Genomic DNA, 21,502 nt, shown 5'->3' on the forward strand with positions numbered 1-21,502 from the left:
ACCAGATTTACGTTCTCGGCAACTCCTTGACGCTCATCACCATCATCATCATCATCACCACCCTATCTACGCCCACTGCAGGGCAAAGGCCTCTCCCATTATTCTCGAATTACCCCGGTCCTGTGCCAACTGTGACCAATTTATCCCCGCAAACTTCTTGGTCTCATCTGCCCATCTAACTTTCTGCCGCCCCCTGCAGCGCTTGCCTTCTCTAGGGATCCACTCTGTTACCCTTAATGACCAACGGTTATCTTGCCTTCGCATTACATGCCCTGCCCACGTCCATTTCTTCTTCTTAATATCTACTAATATGTCATTAACACGCGTTTGTTCCCTGACCCAGTCCGCTCTCTTCTTGTCCCTTAATGTTACACCTATCATTTTCCGCTCCATTGCCCGTTGAGTCGTTCTCAATTTAAGTTGAACCCTCTTAGTGAGCCTCCAAGTTTCTGCCTCGTAGGTGAGTACCGGTAAGATGCAGCTGTCATACACTTTCTTCTTCAGCGACAATGGTAGGGTGATATTCAATATCTGAGAATGTCTGCCGTATGCACTCCAACTCATTCTGATTCTTCTAATTATCTCTGCTTCATGGTTGGGATCTGGGGTAACAACTTGGCCTAAGTAGATATATTGGCTTACCACCTCCACTGCCTCGCCCCCTATCCAAAACTGCTGTGCTGTCCCGAGGTTATTGATCATTACTTTCGTTCTCTGCATATTAATTTTCAGGCCCACGGTTCTACTCTGTTCGTCCAGTGCAGAAAGCATGCTTTGCAATTCGTCCCCCGAGTTGCTTAGCAAGGCAACGTCATCAGCAAATCTGAGGTTACTGAGGTATTCCCCATTAACCCTTACTCCCACCTGTTCCCAATCCAACGTTCTGAATACTTCTTGTAAACATGCTGTGAATAACATTGGAGAGATTGTGTCTCCTTGTCTGACGCCCTTCCTAATAGGTATTTTACTGCTCTCCTTATGTAGGATGATGGTAGCTGTGGACCCATTGTAGATATTCTCTAGTATTTTTACATAATGGTCATCTACCCCCTGGTTCCGTAATGCCTGAAGGACTGCTAGGGTTTCGATCGAGTCAAATGCTTTTTCATAATCTATGAATGCTATATATAGGGGTTCAGTATACTCCGCGCACTTCTCTATCACCTGATTGATAGAGACTGACGGGTAAATAAATTTTTATTCTTTGAACACCAAAGCCACCCGCTGCATCGGCTCAGTGGCTGAGACGTTTTGCTGCTGAGCCTTAGAAAGCTGGTTCGATACTTGCAGTGGCGGCTATTTTTCTGCAATTCTTTGAGATGAATGCAAAAGTTGAAACTGTCTCTGTGCCGAGATTTCGCCGCATATTAAAGGTACCCAAGTGGTCTTAGATTATCCGGACCCGTCCGCTACGACGCGCCTCATAGCGCACGTGTAGCCTCGGCGCGTAATATCAACAAATGCGTCGCAACCAGTTCGAATGGTTTGGGGGAGGGCAATAGATAGTGGCAATAAAAAGTCTTCCTCATTTGAAAAAAAAAAAGCACACCTGAGGGGGCGCGGTGACGTACGCGGTATGAGCTGCTGCTCAAGGATTATCAGTCACAGTGTCTACCTAGGCGACAGGTGTCAGAGAGTTTGTCGCTCTGGTTTAGTTAGTGCGAAGTCTCCAAGTCGGGGCCTACAGCGCGCGCGATGTTGTCCCTCGCAGCGTGTGCGGGTTCCAGCACTTCCAGCGCGCAGGCGTGGAGCACGTGGACCTGTTCGAGAGCTTCTACTTCGTGGTGGTGACGCTCTCGACGGTGGGCTATGGGGACTTCAAGCCGGACGTGTGGCCCTCGCAGCTCTTCATGGTGGCCATGATCTGCGCGGCGCTCATCGTGCTGCCCACGCAGTTCGAGCAGCTCGCATACACGTGGATGGAGCGGCAGAAGCTGGGAGGCACCTACAGCATGCACCGGGCGCAGAGCGAGCGGCACGTGGTCGTCTGCTCCACCACGCTGCGCGCCGACACCGTCATGGACTTCCTCAACGAGTTCTACGCCCACCCGCTACTACAGGTACGCGCACGCCGTTTCTGCTCGACTACGCAGTATGCGCTTCGTCGTCGCCAGTGTCACTGAGACCCGAGACATAAGAGCGGGAATTACGATAGTTTGCATCGCGCGACAAAAAATCGTCTTTCTGCGGAGACGCGACCTGTTGTTGAAGCGCAATGCCGCTAGGGGCACCTGCGGGGAGAAGTGAAAAGTAACGTCCACTGGGGCCCGTTAGTTTTCTTGGGGATTACATGAAGGGGATAGCGTTCCAGTCACTCTACTGAGCTTTCTTTCGGGCTATATAGTCGCTTCCCTTTATGTATACAGTGATAGGTGTGGTCGGTACAATGCCCCGCGTGTCAATAATGCAGTGTGATTGAAAACGTCCGGATAAGTAGCTGTGGAGGGGACTTGTAAATGGGATATATTAGCGTATACGGCGAAATATAATAGCAGAGTCACTATTACTACCTAGTGCTACATTCATTTCCGTTTTTCCCCGGCGGATTGGTCCGTTGTGGTTGAACGCCCACTGCATTGCAAATTCCCCGTTAAACATTGCGGTTACTAACACCCACGGCCAAAACATTTTCTAGAAAAATTAAATAATCTTGGCTTTGCTGACCATCGCCCTCTAGGCACACTTCAAAACTGCCCTTCATGCTTTGCTTTATTCAACCCAAGTTTCTAGAAGCACCCGGGCTTACATGATCAAGATGTTCGGTACTTTGGATATCTCAGCATTCAGCTACTGGCTGTCGCTGGTGGAAGTAGGTTAATAGAGCTGTGCTGGCTGTCGTCCGCAACACACCTGTATATGTGTCGTCTAGCCATTCGAGAGCGTTAAATTGCCCATTGTGCGAAAAGGCCTCGACCACATCGGCATAGATGCAGCGGGCGGGTTGCGTCTCGAATGAAAACAGGCTCTTTGACGAGCGTTCCGAGAGAGAGAGAGAGAGAGAGAGAGAGAGAGAGAGAGAGAGAGAGAGAGAGAGAGAAACACTTTATTAAAATCGGGCCCTGTTAGGCGGGGCGGGTGGCCAGCAGCCGCAGCTGCTCAGCGACCTTGGCTGCTCTGTCCGTCAGGGCTTGTTGCGTCGTCAGGTCAGAGCAGCCCAGTGCCGCCTCCCATAGCTCCGGGGTGGTGATTGGGGGTAGGGGGTCGTCGGGACAGGCCCACATGTGGTGCTGCACAGTGGCCTTCGCGCCGCATGATGTGCAGTTGGGAGAGGAGAATAGGGAGGGGTGAATACGGTGAAGGAGAGCTCTGTTGGGTAAAGATTCTGTTTGTAGGAGTCTCCAGAGTCGTTCTTCCGTATAGCTGAGGGAAGGGTGGGCGGGGGGGTATCGGAGGCGAGAGAGGCGGTAATACATGGTGATGTCGTGGTAGCCCAAGAGGCTGTCACGAGCTGACCTGACTCCGTGGGAAGCAATGGGGCTGGGGTATGCCCGGGAGGTGAGCGCTCGGGCAGTTGCATGAGCCGCCTCATTGCCTCCAAGCCCAGTGTGGGCAGGAGTCCAGACCAGTTCTACTTGGGTGGTGGGTGGATTTTGCATAAGAAGTTTTAGGGCCTGGGGTGAGATGGCACCCGCAGCAAAATTTCGAATGGCCGTTTTCGAATCGGATAATATGAATTCAGGGGTTGGCCGGTGCGACAGGGCTAGTGCGATTGCCGCCTCTTCCGCCGTCGCAGGTTCCGAGGTACGAATTGTAAGGGAGTTGATTGGGGGGGCGTTGGGGGCATTAATGATCGCCAGTGAGAAAGAAGTCTTGTGCCGGTACTCGGCGGCATCTACGTACACCGTGGCGGGCCGTATGGGGTAGCGTTCTGCTAACGCTCTAGCTCGTTGCTCTCTGCGGCGCTGGTGAATATGAGGAAGCATATTGCGGGGTAGGGGACGTACTTTGAGGAAGGAGTGGATTTCAATGGGTATGGGGAGTTTAGGATCTCTAATAATAGGCGCATTTAGCTGTAGGCGTTGAAGGAGGTGTTTGCCGGGGTTAGTTTTGGCTAGGCGGCTTAGTTGGCTCATCCGGTGGGCCTCTATCAGCTCTTGGGCCGTGTTGTACACCCCTGTTCCTTCTAGTCTGGCAGTGGAGGTGCCGGGTGGGAGTTGCAGAGCAGCTTTGTATATTGTGCGGATAAGGCAATTGATTTTGGCCAGTTCTGAATTAGAGGGGAGGAGGTACGGGAGAGCATAGGTGATCCGGCTAACAACGAATGCTTGAACGAGGCGTAGCCTATCTGCTTCCTTAAGCCCATGTTTTTTGGAAGCGATGCGGCGAAGGAGTCCGATGGTTTCGGAAACATGTGAAGAAAGGCGCTTGATGTACTCTGTGTTTGAACGATTACGGTGTATGACTAGGCCCAGGATTTTGATTTGTGGGACAACTGGCACAGGCTTTGAATCTATGTAGATTTGGATGTTGGGAGTTGTGCGGTTTGCGCGCTTCGGATTGAGGAGAAGTAGTTCTGATTTAGATGGGGAGCATTGTAGGCCGGCTATAGTGGCTCCCTCAACCACGGCTGACGCTGCTGCTTGGAGAGTCTCCTCTACTTGTGCATCACTACCTCCGCTTGTCCAAAGTGTGATGTCGTCTGCATAGAGGCTAAAGTGGGGGTTGGGAATACATTCTAGAGTCTTTGGATTATGAAGGAGGGCTATATTGAAAAGGAGAGGGGATAGCACAGCTCCTTGCGGAGTGCCTACTGGGGGGAGGTGAAGCTCGCCTGATTCTAAGGTGCCTAATCGGAGGGTTGCAGTCCGCGAGGAAAGGAAAGCTTTAACGTAATTGTACGTTCGTAAGCCAGGGGAGATAGAGGAAAGGCCATTGAGGATTGATTGATGTGAGACCCGGTCAAAGGCTTTTGTGAGGTCTAGTGCTAAAATCGCTGCTGTGTCAGACTGTTGGGGAGAAGAAATAATGTCGTGGTAGAGTTGGAGATGTACATCATTTGTCGAGAGTCCGGCCCGGAAACCGAACATGGTGGGAGGCAGGGCGTTGGTTTGGTTTATGTGTTTGTTGAGTCTGGCATGTATGATATGTTCAAGCACTTTTCCGATGCAGGAGGTGAGAGAAATCGGCCGGAGGTGATCTAAGCTTAACGATTTTCCGTGCTTGGGGATGAGTGAAATGTTCGCATGTGTCCATGACGCTGGCAGTGTGCCTTCTTTCCAGTGTTTGTTGTAGAAGTGTGTGAGTGTTGTAATGGAGTTGTCATCAAGGTTGCGTAATATTTTGTTAGTTACTCCGTCTCTCCCAGGAGCCGAACTGGTTTTGAGAGTGAGAAGAGTGGCTCGGACCTCTGCTTCAGTTATATCCGCGTCGAGGAGTGTGTTGGGTGTTCCTTGGTAGTCTGGTAGGGGGTTACGGTGGCCAGTAGGGATGTGTTTTTCTTGAAGCGAAGAGAGGAGTTGTTGTGGGGTACCTGGGTAGGAGTGGACAAGCTGGGCCATGCAGTTGGTCTGAGCAGTTTTGGATTTATGGGGATCGATGAGGTGACGGAGGAGGGACCAGGTGCGCTTCATGGTAAGGGTACCTCTGAGCTTGTCACAGATTTCTCCCCATCGGGCTGCGGCTAGTTCTGCTGCGTACTTTTCTGTTTTGTGGCTTAGCTCTGCAATTTTCTTCCTGAGGCGTTTATTATGTTTATTTGTCCGCCATTTTCGCCGAAGGCTGCTTAGTGCAGTCCACATATTTTTGAGACGGGAGTCTACCATTTCAGCCGGGATTTCAGGGTCAAGCGGTTGGTCGTGGGCTTTGTTGTCTCGAAGGAGGTCGGCTACCCATGTATCTAGGGACTGTACTGTAGAGGATTCAGTCAGTTGTTCGTTGCGAGTGGTCCTGAAGGCGTGCCAGTCTGTTATGTATTGTTGTTTGTGTTGGGGGACAAAAGTGCGTTGAAGGGGGATGGTGAGCTGGATGATGCAATGGTCACTTCCAAGAGTGTCGTCCATGTTGTGCCAGTGTGCATTGGATATGCGATGGGTAAGAGTGAGATCTGGTGTTGTGTCTCATTGCACACTATTTCCAAGTCTGGTTGGTACGTCAGGAGGGGTTTCTAGTGTGAGCCTGTGCGAGTGAAGGTGTTCCCAAAGTAGGCGGCCTTTTTTCGAGATTGTAGGATACCCCCAAGCTGTATGTTGGGCGTTAAAGTCACCTACTACTATGAGGGGGTGGCTTTGTGCCTCTCTCTTGGCTAGCGAAAAAAAGTTTGTTGAAAGTGTGCGTGTATTCTTTGGGGCCGCTGTATATGTTGAGCACGTGTAGTCGGGGGGAGGACGGAGTTTTGGAGTAAATGACGACCATGTCGTGAGGGATAGGAACGCTGTCAAAGTGCACTCGCTTGGCTGGGACGTTACGGTGCACTAAGATTGCGGTGTATGGGTTACGGGGGTCTTGGAAGGATTGGTAGCCACCTAGTTTGGCGTGGGGACCAGGTTCTTGTAAGGCTATTATTGAGGGGGGTTGGTCGGACGAGGCAGTTAGCATCTGTAAGTTGGCGCGTTTCCGTTGGAGGCCGCGACAATTCCACTGCCAGACTAAGAATTCTTTATGGGATGGGGGCATCTGTAATGGGGACATCTAATACTGGGGCTACCGGAACGTTGATGGTGGTAATTATTCGCTGGAGGTAGCTATGCATTTCCGCTCTTATTGCCTCTATGGTTCCCTGCATGGCCGCCTGGTTGCTAAGCAAGGATTGGTGGAGATTAGTGTACTCCGCTTTCTGTTCTTCCAGGGTATGTTCTAGCCTCCCGAGACGTTCCTCTAGCTGCTGAGGGGGCTGGCCCTGAAGTTCATTTTGGGAGATGGAGCAGGCTTTCCGTTTTTGTGGTGGGGAGGTTGAGTTCTCCTGCTGGGAAAGGGGAGCTGAGTGAGACTGATTTTTTAGCAAAAAGTTTTCGCGCTTGAGAGCAGCGTTTTCCTCTCTCAGAGATGTGATTTCAGCGCGGATAGTCTGCAGTTCTCTAAGTACGTCTGCTATGGATGTACCTACAGGGTGGTTTTGGGAAGCGTGTGGGTGCTGGGAGCTGGGAGCTGGGAGGGGCGCTTGGGCTGCTCACCTGCTGGGACTGTGAGCCAGGCGATGACTTGAGGAGTTGGCGCTGGGGATCAGAGGGAGTCCTGCTGCCTGTTGACTTGTGCGTTGCGGACTTGCGGTCTTGGGCTTGTAGTGGGGGGAAGGAATCAAGTAGTGGAGGGTGGCTTTGGGACGCGGCTTGTGCGTAGGAGAGCGTCCGTGGTTTGGGCTGGTAGCGGCGCGGGCAGTCCGCCGAACCTGTAAGGTGGCTTCCTTCACACACTATGCAGCGTGGGTTGCAGGGGTGATTTTCAATTAGCGTTGGTAGCGCCACAGCGAGAACAGCGGGGTACAGTTTGTTGGGTAGGGCACACGTCCTGGCGATGACCCGTTTTCCAACAGCTGATGCAGGCTTCGGTTTTGCGCCGGAAGGGTCTGCAGCGATAGGTGGCGGCCCGGTACCGAACCCAATGCGGGACGTGAGGTCCGTCAAAAAGTATTTGGGCCATATTGGCGGATATTGGCGGTATTTGGGCCAGTCGGCGGACGTCGAGGATTTTCAAGTGGGGGTTATAATTGATGATGCTGTGAGCGATTTGTTCAGGAGTGTCCGTTTCTGGGATATTGAAGATTATGCCCAAGGAGGTATTTGCCGGGGCCGGAACGTGAGCCGCGACGTCATACCGATGTTCTCCAATGAGCAGGGAGGAGATTCCAGAATATTTCATTGCACGTGCCTCCGAGGGAGTACTTATTACGATGAAGTTGGATTTGGCTTGAATGCGTATTTGATCCTCACCATTGGGTTCAACATTTGCGTGCTGTTGAATTGTATCCGCCAGAACCGCAAGGGAGAGCTTGGCGAGGGCTAGTGCGCCTCTCGGACGCAAAACAATCTTGACGTCGGTCGCAGGGAGGGGTTCGACTGGAGTTATTCGACGCATGGGCTTTTTGCGGCCTTTGCATACAGAGCTTGTAGAGGTTGCTGGGAGACTTGCCTGTTGGGATTGTCTCTCGGTACAATGGAGAGCTTGCTGCTTGCTTCGTATAGTTTTCCAGCCAGGTTGAAGCAGTTCGTCCGGGGTGATGGGTTCACCGTCAACTTCGCTTTCCATAGCGGCGGGGCGGGCGACGAGCATCAGGGAGCTGACAAACAGAGAAATTCACCACCGTCGTATTACACCGCGGAAGCAATGCGTGGAAATACACCGTGTATTACCGTAACACGGTGGCAGGAACGAGCAGCGGCAAAACGCGTAAGAGTCGGGCTGAAGCCACTCGAAAGTATTGTGAAGGAAGTAGATCGCAAAGCAAAGCATCTCATGCGGTCAGGGGACGAAGCCCTTCTACAACGCCACGCGGGAGCAAGGCGTCTCAAACGTTCAAACTGAACATTCATGCTTTCCCATTCACAACCCCTAAGAAGGGCTTAGGTCTCCACCGATTTTTTTTTCATGCCAGTAATGAGGCTTTTCGTGATGTCCTTAAAGTTTCTTTAATTGCAAAGACAGTAAACAAACACTGTCTAGTGCGGTTGTTGTCGGTAATGCAGAAAAACTTACGGACCCCCATAACTTAAACCCTGCTTGACTTCATATAGGCCAATTTAAAAAATGGCGCTTGCGCGCTTTTAACCGTTTTATTTTGTTTAAGAACGGTGGTCAGCAAAAAAAATATTTTGCACCTCATCTCGCTGCGAACTAGATATAAAAAGACGGAAATCCGAGGAATGGGCGGACCGGCGATCAGTGATTTGCTTTTTTGTGGTGGATGTACAGCTGGGCGAATCAAGCGCACCATGACCGCAATGATATTCGCTGTGCCTGGGCGAGTGGCGAACATCCCCGACACGCGAGGAAGGAGGCACCATAGCTGCGTGCCTCACTGGGCCGAGCCACTCCTCTCCTGTGGCACGCGCGCAAAGTCCATGCGCGCATCGTGTGGGTGCATGTTTGGTTTGGGGGGTATGCATAGGCTGCGGCCACTAAGGTTAACCAGACGGCGGTACGGCGGGTAACCTCGACATTCTCTTGCCTCTATTCACCCGCACACACAGGTGGCGGCATGTCCCTCCTTGCATGCGATGCGATGCGATGCGATGAGATTTTTAGGGTGGGGGGAAGAGGGGGGAAAAGGGCCCGAAATTGTCTGGCGTGGATGCCGACACCTTATCAGGCCCGTGGGGGCTGGGGAAGGGGACGTAAAGGAGGGGGATAGCGGGAAATATTAGGGGGAAAATTGTAAAACGTCATGCCCCATGTTGTTGGCGAAACACGCAACCCGTAGAGCAAGTACGTATTAGTAAATTTAAACCGGGTGTTTTTTCTTTAGCGCGGAGTTGCATATAAAGGAACAGAGGGAAAGAAGCGCGCGATGGGACAGGCCTGAATTCTTAAGCATAAATTCACTAAGAAGCTTCCTTTTTCTGGTGCATTGCTGAGTGGGGAGGAAAAGAACAACAAGAAGACAAGCAGTCGCGTTTTTTATTTGTTTGTTTTCTAAAAAAAACGCGTATGTTTGTCTCACTGCCTCCCTTCCTGCCGCTCTTTTCACTTGTTACTACATTACGTACCAGCTGGCCTAAATCTACAGCATTCGGCAGACTTCAGGTAGTCGAAGTGATACGCCCCTTTGGAGCGTCATATGTGCACTCTCAGCCGTTTGTTGGCTTTTACTTGTATTATTTACTGGTGTTACACCAGTGGAAATGTTCCTAACTGATAAATCATTAATTTCTGAGGGCAGGTGAGAATGGTGTTAACGTTTGCTTCTTTCCGTTTCACGATAGCCGCCTTGTAAACTGCTGCGCAGTTCACGCGCCCATTTGCATATGATTTGCGCGTCTCCTTGCCTCGTCGTTTTTTTTTTTTAGAGAGTTGAGATTGATTGATTGATTGATTGTGGGGTTTAACGCGCCGACGCAACGCAGGCGATGAGGCGCGCCGTAGTGGAGGGCTCTGGATTAATTTTGACCACCTGGGGATCTTTATCGTGCGGCGAAATCTCGTACACACGGGCATTTTTGCTTTTCGCCTCCATCAGAAAAGCGGCCGCCGCGGCCGGGAATCGAACCCGCGACCTCGTGCTCAGCAGCGCAACGCCTTAGCCACTGAGCCACCGCGGCGGGTGAGAGTTGAGATTGCAAACGCTCGTAACGTTTTCGCCTTCCGCATTTATCTCTCGCCGAACTCCTAGCTCGCTAAGGCACTCCCAGCTTTGTGTGTATTGTTTACTGTCCTCAACCTGTTTAACCTGTTGTTTAAACATGTCCTCAACGATACATCCACAACCCAGCTCTTCTCAAATCGTCCATCTGCTTCTTTGCTTTTTTCACTAAGGGTGAGAGAGGAAGCTTCAGGTCTTTCCGTTGGGTTTTTAGATGTTGGGGTTTTAGCCATGAACCAACTCGCCCAACAAAGCATTCTATTAAGACATCATCATTTACTGACATTTTGCCACCATGGCAACTTCAGCCTGTATAATGGGATTTGTCTTTTATAAAAATGGATAAAAACACGATTCCGAGAACTGCGATTCTGCAGCACTTCTTGTCCCCGCAGGATAAATATAACTGTGCCGAATTTTATAGTGATGCCTCGAAAACTTCAACTATGGTGTCGGGCGCCGCTCATGGTCCTAACTTTAATTCTTGCGGAACGATGACTGTACACACCACTATCTTCTCAGCAGAAGCATATGGAATTTTACTCATCGTTCAGCACATTCTTAAAAAACAAATTCCTACGTCCGTCATCTTTACAGACTCTTTGAGCGTTGTGCGTGCATTGTCTTCACACACACCCAGGAAAAAGCACATTGTCAATCTTGTCTTTAATGCCATAATGTCTGTATATGCCAAAAAGTTTCAACTATTCCTGTGCTGGGTTCCAGGCCATGCTGGAATCGCGGGGAATGAGACCGCGGATCAAATGGCTGTCGCTGCTTCACTTGCAAACACAGTGGATATAACAACAATACCCTACACCGATTTCAGGCCGCACATAAGACAACACATTCGCAAAGCATGGCAAGTTGACTGCAGTACACAGACAGACAAGAAGTTAGACATAATAAAACCACACTTGATTGATTGTAGGGTTTAACACGCCGACGCAACGCAGGCGATGAGGCGCGCCGTAGTGGAGGGCTCCGGATTAATTTTGACCACCTGGGGATCTTTATCGTGCGCCGAAATCTCGTACACACGGGCGTTTTTGCTTTCGCCTCCATCAGAAAAGCGGCCGCCGCGGCCGGGAATTTAGCCCGCGACCTCGTGCTCATCAGCACCACGCCTTAGCCACTGAGCCACCGCGGCGGGTAATATAACCACACTTAGGACGATACACTAGTGACTCACACAACAGATTCATCGAAGTTGTCCTAGGTAGATTACGTACAGGCCACACACACGCGACACACTCCCATCTGCTCACTGGATCTCCAAGATCCCTGTGTAGCAGGTGTGGGGAGGGCCTATCCGTTCTTCATATCCTCATTACATGCAAAGCACTTCACACAACAAGACGCAAGCACTTCCCTCAACTCCACTACACCCAGCACTCTTTCTAGCGAATGATCCCATGATTCCTCCATAACGCACCTTTAAGTTTCAGGCCGAAATCAAATTTTTACCACGTAGTTTTTTTAGACTTAATTTCATCCCACGCCCAATCACAACCTGGCCTTCTACACCAGCCATCCTCATTGTCTTTTATTGATTTTAATTTTGTTTTTGTTAAACGATTTTAGAGCTTACGTCTACATCCTTCATACATAACCACTGGTTTGGCGCTCTTTGCCCTAGTTGGCCTTGCGCCATAAACATCCCACCATCATTGTCATCATAATTGATTTCTGAGGGCAGGTGAGAATGGTGATAACGTTTGCTTCTTTCGGTTTCACGATAGCCGCCTTGCAAACTGCTGCGCAGTTCACGCGCCCATTTGCATATGATTTGCGCGTCTCTTTGCCTCGTCGTTTTTTGGAGAAAGTGGAGATTGCAAACGCTCGTAAGGTTTTCTTCTTCCGCATGTATCTCTCTCCGAACTTCTAGCTCGCTAAGGCACTCCAAACTTTGTGCGTACTGTTTACTGTTCAAGAATTACGATGAGATGACGCTGGACAGTCTGTACGTGCATGGACATGGAGTGCAAAAGTGGTCGTTGCCTGTGGGACTCTTTTCAGGACTACTACGTGGTCTTGCTGTCGCCGTGTGAAGTAGACGCGACGATGAAGATGATCCTGCAGATCCCCATGTGGGCGCAACGGGTCATATACATCCAGGGATCTGCACTAAAGGACACCGATCTCACCAGGGCCAGGTATGAACGTCCCACCCAAGGCCGGCGTGAATGCGCAGGCTTTCAATACGCGTGGTGCCTCGCTATCTCTAGAGATGCTGAAATCAGGGAGTAACGAGATGACGCTATCTGCATGGTGTTGCAACAATAAATGAAGATCCTTAATTTTTTTATCAGCTAACCGCTTTTTGTAGCTTACACCGCGTAGCTTACACCAAAGTCTCAAGTTGTGGTCTATTTCGGTTGAAACCGATTACGGTGAGGGCACTCACCTCCATCATTACTCAAAATTAAAAAAAAAAACAATTTCAGCCTATGGACGAGCTGGTGTCCATCTCGGAAAAATTAACACCTTAGAATCGTGCAACTAACAGGCGTGCTCAGAACGAAGTGCACGATGAGGTTCCCGGGGGGGGGGGGGGGGTATTATTTTGTTCTGGTCCGTATTCACTGTGATTGATTTATTTATTTATTTATTTATTTATTTATTTATTTATTTATTTATTGATTGATTGATTGATTGATTGATTGATTGATTGGTTGATTGATTGATTGATTGATTGATTGATTGATTGATTGATTGATTGATTGATTGATTGATTGATTGATTGATTGATTGATTGATTGATCGATCGATCGATCGATCGATCGATCGATCTTGTCGGACCGGAATGGTTGAGTCGGTTAACCGGCCCTTTTCGCTTTTATAAATCGTTCTTCACTGAAACTCGGCGGTTACAGGTGCGACTAGATATCTGTGAATACGTAACACTGTGCTAGGCTTCAGACTGCGCAACGCAGCCTTCAAACAACACAGATTTCTTCTGGTTGATTCTTCTCTTGCTTGCGCAATAAAATGACTCAGCTCGTGTCCGACAGTATGGTATACGGCCAATATTATATAAACCTCTTTATTGTCCTAGCTGTAATTCCGCCTGTCGACGTACAGGCCGATGGCGAGCCACATCTCGCGCGTCACTATTAACAAGAGGGAAGTACTATGCGTGGAACAGAATCTGCCAAGGAATACGTCTAAACCGTTCCCCCAACATTTAGTAACTTTGTGTTTGTGTTACAAAAGCATAAAGCTGAGATTTATAAGTAAGCTATAAGTCGTTCTCTCTCTCTGTCGCTTTTGCGATTTCAACCACGGCTGCTCGACAAAGTGGCCTGCCTCGTCGGCCGTAACTTAAGTTGCGATTGCCGCCTGGGGCCCCATTCTCCACTTTGCCTGGGCGCCGCCATCTTCAACGCGACGTCCGAACGAGTTCGTTGCTGACTCTCAGTTTCATCGCGTGCTTGCGACTGACAAAGCGAAGCTGTCCATGCCTCGCTGATGGCGATGTAGTTACCGCAAAACGCACTGCAGAAAAGCCACCTTTACACAGCGGGTTCCCAAATGGGCACACCAAGCTCGTGATGGTGTTCCAAAAAACCCAGCGCCTCAAGAAACAAACACTTCTCGTGGTCGGAGTCGAACCTGGGTCCCTCGCGTTATGAAGCCGACGTCTACCCGATTGTGCCATTCGGACACGGCATTAAAGCGAAGCTTTCTATGCCTCACTGATGGCCGTGTAGTTACGCCAAAACGCAATACGGGAAAGACACCTTTACACAGTGGGTTTCCACAAAGGCACATCAATCTTACAACAGACGTAGACAATGGGAGGTCTTGTATACGCACAAAACACGATACGGTACAGCACCGGAGGCCGCATTCGCATTGTAATAGAATCACTGATGATGATGAACGTTCCATCATCGCATTCGGGTCGCGCAGCATTTCGTTTGGGCTCGTTGCGCGGGCGTTGGCTTTGAACTTTGGCTGAGTTGAACTGCACTTTGACATTGGACTTTGGGAGCATAGATTTCGGACTTTGATTTGCATGAAATAAGCTTTTCGTTTAGACCACCTTTTTTTTATGAAAAGGGCTTTGATCTTTTATCGATCATGTTTTTTTCTGTATAATGGAAACACTAGATACCGGTGTCGTGTTTGAAAAGAAACTAAAATGGGCCGATGAGGACGCCTTACACTTCGCTTTGAGCTGCTTGATATGACCAATCCTTAGCCATCCTCTCTTTGCGATTGGCTTAAAGCAACTGACGTTTTTTTTTAGAAAGAAGGGGGTGGGAAAGGCTGCCCGCCCTTGTAGCAACTTTTGGTTGCATAACGGTCTCCTAGTTTCACGCGCGAGTTCTCGGCATGTGTCGTGATGCTCTGCCATTGCATCTCAAATGGCGGAGGTACGAGGTAGGGTGCCTTTTCCGCTTCATGGTTTTACAGTGCACGGAGATAGGCTGCAAGGTCAAGGGCACTTTAAATATCGGGTTGTAGGTTTCCACGTCCACATTCCTGGTTGGACGCCTTCGAATTCACCATTGTACGACGGCGCCATAGATCTGCGTAGTTACTTTCCTGCCGGTCTTCTTCGTGTTCTGACTGAACGGAAAAAGTAATCCTCGCGTACGTGACGGTGCATGATACCTGCGCCAACGTTGCGGTTTGTGGATGCGGCACTGGAGCATGAAATATCGCGCGTCAGCGAGTCTTGTGGTTGCGGACATTCGAGACAGATGGCTGGATGAAAGTAAACAAGCAGCCGGTGACAGGAAACAGGGAAGAAACACGTGCGCAGGTAGAATGACAATGGTAGGTTCCGCTTAGGAAGAGAGCAGAGCGAACACTGGGCGCTTCCTCCCACTGGGTCTGTATCTGATCACGAAAGCAATTTTTGGGAGGCGGGAGTCGACGCTCTTATTTATCATACTCCGTGGTCGTCAGCGTGCGTGACAGGGATATTGCCCTGCACTACCACCTTCTCCACCGCCGATACCCACCCCCGCACCCACACCTCTCTCCGGAAGCAAACCACATGCTGCGCATCCTACATACACACACCTTCCCACACAGAACACAACTGATACACAGTCATCCACACCTCATTACTGACCCTACCTGTCCAGCCTACGGGGCACTCGACACTCACTACCATTCCCTCTGCGAATGCCCCGCAGACCCGTACCCCCCCGTTCCCTCCCCTCACCTCTGGGAGCAGATGTTGCGCGACCCGGGGGAGTCAGGCCAAGTCCTGACCCCCTCCCGGGCCCTGGTGGTCGTGGCGGCCCTGTAGGCCTCCTCCACCCCCAATACCTGATCCCGATGGACGAAAAAAAATGTATTCCTTCCTTCCTTCCTTCCTTACTTCCTTCCTTCCTTCCTTCCGGTGAGCTGCCCCTGAGAAGCGGCGCCAATGATCCCCTGTCTCGCCATCTCTCATCTGATGTTGCGCGAAGCGGAAGAGTGGATGTGAGCCTTTGCATCCAGTAACCGTGTTTAAACAAGCGTTTAGGCTTTCGCGCACTTTGTTAGCGTTGCAATTCTCACGTGGCTTCGTGGCGCAATCGAAATAAAAACGTACGCACTCTGCACCTGAAAAAAAAATAATATCCTTCTTTTTTCTCGATTAAATCCACGAACAGTATATGGTAGGATTCATCGCTACGCAGCCACAATATAGCCCGTGACACATCGCATTCCAGTCGGCAATGCTCCCTGTGTCAAGTCTGTCATGTCGAATATACCTCGCCCGGAGAATGTCTTTTCCTTTGACCAGCGGAGCGTAGTATGAGGAAAGGGACATTTCTCAAAGAAAAGAACATAAGCAGTACGTGACTAAATGGTTTTCTTTTTATTTCGGACTCTGATCCTGGAAAAATGAGTTATAACCACGCGCATGAGGTCTCGTGACAGCAGAAACGTAACGGACAATAGCACGTCATCTGTAAAAAGAATGGAGACAAATACACGGCCCGCTACAACTCACTCAACTCAAATCAACTCAGCTCAGTTAAGCTAAGCTACGCTCAACTTAACCCAATTCAACTCAACTCAACTCAGCTCAGCTCAGCTCAACTCAATGTAATCCGAATCAACTCAACTGAACCCAACCCAAGCCCCTCGACTCCAGTCCAGTCTAATCCGGTCAATTCAAATCCAACCCGCTCGATTCGACTCCACTAGACTAGACTACACAGGACTACTCAACTCACTGAATTCACTCACTCTAATCCACCCAATGTTTACTCATCTGCCCGCACACAAACTAGCGTTCCCGTTAACTGCTTCGTCAAATAAAAAAACGGCATGTCAAAAAAAAAAAAAAAACATTTTACATTCTTGCAATCACACTCGTGTTAGTTTTTGCTTGTGTTCGTTCAACCTGTTTTTTTTTTGTTTTTGTTTTTTTAGGTTTGACTGCAAGCCTGCATTCGAGAGAGCGTGGCTTGAAAACAGATGGTTCTGAAATCCTCCGGAGTGTCATCTGAGTGTCAGTTTTGCACGTAAATCACCCGGAGCGCTATATACACGACACGGCCCGAGGCGCTTCTGTAAAACGTTGCATCGGGCAGCCATGTACTAATCGAAACTACGCTTAACAAATCGGCCGCAACTAGTATGTCTGTGCTGCCCAGGAAAAAGAGTTAGCAGTTACACGGCGCCGAGCAAGATCTAAATTACACTGCCTGCATAATTTATTTTATGCAATTCTGTCTGCGTGCGCGTATGTAGAGCCGTTGTCAAAAGTCTGAACTAAGCTGCCGAAAAAAGCGAAATGCCACAAAGCTGCTTAGTGTCCACCTTCATTGCGCGAGCACTATGTGAGCAGCCGTAGAAGCGAATTCTTTAAGCCTTCGCACAGAAGATATGCGATGTCATTTCATAGTTAATTAAGATAATACTTTCATTTGCATATATATATATATATATATATATATATATAGCGAATCAGAAAATGGAAAATGAGGTGCTCCGTGAAATAAGACAGAAAATAAGGGCTGGCAGTCAAGAAAACCTCGGAAAGCAAAGGGGAGGTTGTGGTGGGTCATAGAAAAAGAGGTGAAGAATTTTTTGAGTCGAAAAGAAAGTGGTGAAAAATGCCCGCCGGGTGGGTGGGTGGATCCCACCCAGCGGGCATTTTTTCACCACTTTCTTTTCGACTCAAAAAATTCTTCACCTCTTTCTATGACCCACCACAACCTCCCCTTTGCTTTCCGAGGTTTTCTTGACTGCCAACCCTTATATATATATATATATATATATATATATATATATATATATATATATATATATATATATATATATATATATATATATATATATATATATATATATATATATATATATATCTTGAGAGAGCGAGGGACGAGGTCTCGGAGACAACGTTTATTGTCCTGCTCGGAGCGAACGTTCCGCGAAGCGCGAGCCCAACGATGATGATGGAGATTATTTACAGATGGTAATGGCGATGGGGCGTGAGTACAAGAGATTGGGAAGCTTGATTGATTGATTGATTGTAGGGTTTAACGCGACGGCGCAGCGCAGGCGATGAGGCGCGCCGTAGTGGAGGGCTCCGGATTAATTTCGACCACCTGGGGATCTTTAACGTGGGCCGAAATCTCGTACACACGGGCGTTTTTGCTTTTCGCCTCCATCAGAATAGCGGCCGCCGCGGCCGGGAATCGAACCCGCGACCTCGTGCTCAGCAGCGGAACGCCTTAGCCACTGAGCCACCGCGGCGGGTGGATTGGGATCGCTCAATTCATGTGGCAAAGTACGCCATCAATCAGCCTAAAGTTGTTAAGTTGGCGTCGCAGCCGGCTATTCTGTGGTCGGGCAGATCCATCCTTTTTAGATGCAGAGCATCTGATTCACTCGCCTTGTCCCTCCGGCGTCGTCGTCGTCGTCGTCGTCGTCGTCGGCGTTGTCCACCCCTCCCCCATTCTCCTCGCCGCGCCAGCTGCGCTCTCCGCCGCTCACCCCCTCTCCTCTCCGATAGCGAACACTCTCTCGCGAGGGGCATTGGATTGGATTCAAATGGATTCGATTGGATTGGATTCGATTGGATTGGCTTGGCTTGGCTTGGCTTGGCTTGGCTTGGCTTGGCTTGGCTTGGATTGGATTGGATTGGATTTGCATTGGATTTGGTTAAAGTGCATTGTGTTGGATTGTGTTGCGTCATAGCCGCGGCACGTTGCGTCATAGCCGCGGCAGACGCGCTGGGGCCGGCGCATGTGCAGTACTCTCTCTTCCGCGGTTGCCTCTCCTTCGGGCGAGCTGCGCATATAACCGGTGTGCCGTTCTCCGGCGAAGCAACATCCACGCTTGGCTCAAACACCTAGAGTCCACGCCGCTTTACAAGTACGCCAACGTCGTCATCGACTGGGACCGGCTTACGCAGTCCCCTCAACGTTATGCGCGCTATAAAACGCGGTCCCTTCGGCGCTCCGCCTATGCGTCGCATCTACACAGGGGTTCCCGCGAGGGGTGGGAGTTTTTTCTCAACCAAAACAACGGGAGAAGACCACGAGCTCGTCGATGGGCGAATAACGTTCCGTTTGAGCATATCGGCAACATTATCTTGAATTATCTTCCGCTCAGACGAGGAGACGCGGTACGGTCTGCATCAAATCACGGCTGACCCGTCCGTTTCAATTCGGTGCTCTGTTGCTGCAGTCTGCGTGAGCCCAGGTGAATGGACGTCAAATGAATCCCGGTGCTTGGCCAAAACATCGACATCGGGATCAACAGCACACTCCACCACTTGAGAGAGCGAAGGACGAGGTCTCGGAGACGACGTTTATTGTCCTGCTCGGAGCGAACGTTCCGCGAAGCGCGAGCCCAACGATGATGATGGAGATTATTTACAGATGGTAATGGTGATGGGGCGTGAGTACAAGAGATTGGGAAGCGTATCCCGCGGTGCTCACACTGGCCATGATAGTGGCGGTATCGCTTGCACTGTGTATGGCATTAATAGAACGCCGCGAATGCTCACAATATATATATATATATATATATATATATATATATATATATATATATATATATATATATATATATATATATATATATATATATATATATATATATATCAGGGTGTCGAACCGAAAAAAATACCGGTTCGGTTACGGTTCGGGTTCGGGTGAAATAATTTCGTTCCGGTTCAGTTCCGGTTCGACAAAATCACGTACCGAACCGGTTCGCCAACCGGTTCGGGAGCTTGAACCGGTTCGCGAACCGGTTCGATTAGTTGAATTATCACTAAAATTAGAAAAAAAAAACATTTACTAGTTTAAAATGACCGTCAAATCAAAACACAAACTGACATTCAAAATGGTGCTGCTCCCCAAGGGCAGTGGCGCAATTGCAAAGGAAACTTTAAACAATTAGGAGATATTAGAAAAACACATGAAGTGGCGACGATTTACCACCTTCTTTATCGCTCAGACTTTCTGTTGTCCTAGCAACTATTCATAAAGCCAACGCCAAGAGATATGATGGTGGGATATATTTTCTGTCCTTTCCTTTTTTGTTGAAATCGCAATTGTCGCTATGCAATCGCCCATCACGCTAACCTTGAGGCCTTAAATTTAGTCCTGCGTACGGGCGTGTTCAAATACCAGCGCTTAATAACAATGGCGCACATTTTTTATATTTGTAACAAAACAGAAAAATTCTACAACAGGCACATAAATACTACCAATGAATTAGATTATTTGGTAACCCTGAACAATTTGTTAGCTGTCACCTTATCGAATGTGTTAGCCACACTTTTGTTAAAAGTAAGCTTTAGTTACGCTCAGTCACTGCATTATTGCTCTCACCACTGCAATTCCTTTTGCGATACCGAAAGTGTGCATTACAATCAGTATGTCATCGTACCGCCTGAACCCCTACCATCGTTCCGTGTGCTACATTGCGGAATCTTATAACAGATAATGCGGTTACAAAATGAAAGGGAAATTTGACACGTGGAGCATGAGATGGGACTTTTTGGGTAGACGCTCTTTAATTCGTCCACAGCAGTACTCCCCTCCGGAACGAGTAGCAGTAGAAGCAATGTAGCGAGTTGGGCAAACGGCTTAGCAAACAGCTTAGCCACTGAGCAGCTCCTGCGGTCACACTTGTCAAGTATTAATAATTTGCAGGTGTCGGACCTTTTCAACAAATTATGAAATGCAAAAAGTTTGCACACATCGGGTGTGAGCTTTCGCTGTTGCGCAGTGGAGCACTCCTGCACCCTGATTTCTCCAATGAAGTCGCAGCTAGGGAAGGGCAAAGTCGTTTTATATCACCTGCAAGCTGCCGAGAATGACATTTCGTTTGGTCAGCTTGCACTACGCTCGCGCCTCCAGCAGCAACAGACCAATGCTACATTGGTGCTCATTCATTTCCCCTGTTGTTACATAAAGCGTGATAGTGTTCAATTGTCTGGAGGGGAAAGTGCGCGAGCAAGTACGAAGTTGATGGTACGGGAAAGAAAAAAGGCCTGAATTGCATTGACTGTGCAATATCAACAACAGAGGGTCGAACCGTTTCGGCATGAACCGGTAACCGTTATTTCTTTTTCCGGTTCAGTTCCGGGTCGGGTTCAGCGTGCTCAAAAAATAACGGTTCGGGTTCGGGTTCAGTTCCGGAAAATATACCGGTTCGGTTCCGGTTTTCGGTTCGGTTCGGTTCCGGTTCGACACCCTGATATATATATATATATATATATATATATATATATATATATATATATATAACAAGTTTACTTCGAAAACATAACTTTACATCGACGTTTCGGACGGGGACCGTCCTTTATCAAGCGTAATATTTTACAGAATGGAAGCGGTTTATATACAGTTCAAGCACTTGAGGTTCCGGGGCGGTGACATACGTTTAAGATTGGAAGCGAGGAGGAAGAGAGAAAAGCACATTGAAACATGAGAGAAAGAGCCAGCAATAAAGAAGCACAAACTTGAAAAGCATAAATATGTGAGAGAGGGGGATGGAAAGGCAGAGGTGGGGACGGGCAAACTAAAAAGAACCGAGAGGACACGACAAACAGAAGCTTAGTAGCGATGGGAGACACGTAATTGCGTGGTCGACAGGGATGACCCACAGGGGCGGCGAGTTGTACCTGGCCGCGGCCATCGCAGGCGAACAATATGCAAGGGTTGTTGTACGCGCGCCGCTTCCAAGACTCCCGTGCCAGAAGCGCGTGTTTTTCGTCGGCCCTCAAAGACGCACCGCCATCTACTTCCCCCCACCCTTCCTGCTCAGTTCGCGGAAGCCGTAATGTGTCGCCAT

At 49.2% G+C, this 21,502-nt stretch overlaps 1 protein-coding gene across 1 annotated transcript in view; it reads left to right on the plus strand.

Annotated features, from left to right (window-relative positions):
• LOC144158184 (potassium channel subfamily T member 1-like) overlaps positions 1-21,502 on the plus strand; it is a 500,316-nt gene that overhangs the window by 427,433 nt on the left and 51,381 nt on the right. Inside the window, exons 9-10 of the mRNA XM_077688878.1 lie at positions 1,712-2,060; positions 12,251-12,387. Of these exons, the coding sequence (XP_077545004.1) occupies positions 1,712-2,060; positions 12,251-12,387 (486 nt within the window). The remainder of the gene's footprint in view (positions 1-1,711; positions 2,061-12,250; positions 12,388-21,502) is intronic.

The sequence above is a fragment of the Haemaphysalis longicornis genome, unplaced genomic scaffold (assembly GCF_048455015.1).
Source record: "Haemaphysalis longicornis isolate Haplotype H1 unplaced genomic scaffold, Haemaphysalis longicornis Haplotype H1 scaffold_1, whole genome shotgun sequence".
In the NCBI taxonomy this organism is placed as follows: domain Eukaryota; kingdom Metazoa; phylum Arthropoda; class Arachnida; order Ixodida; family Ixodidae; genus Haemaphysalis; species Haemaphysalis longicornis.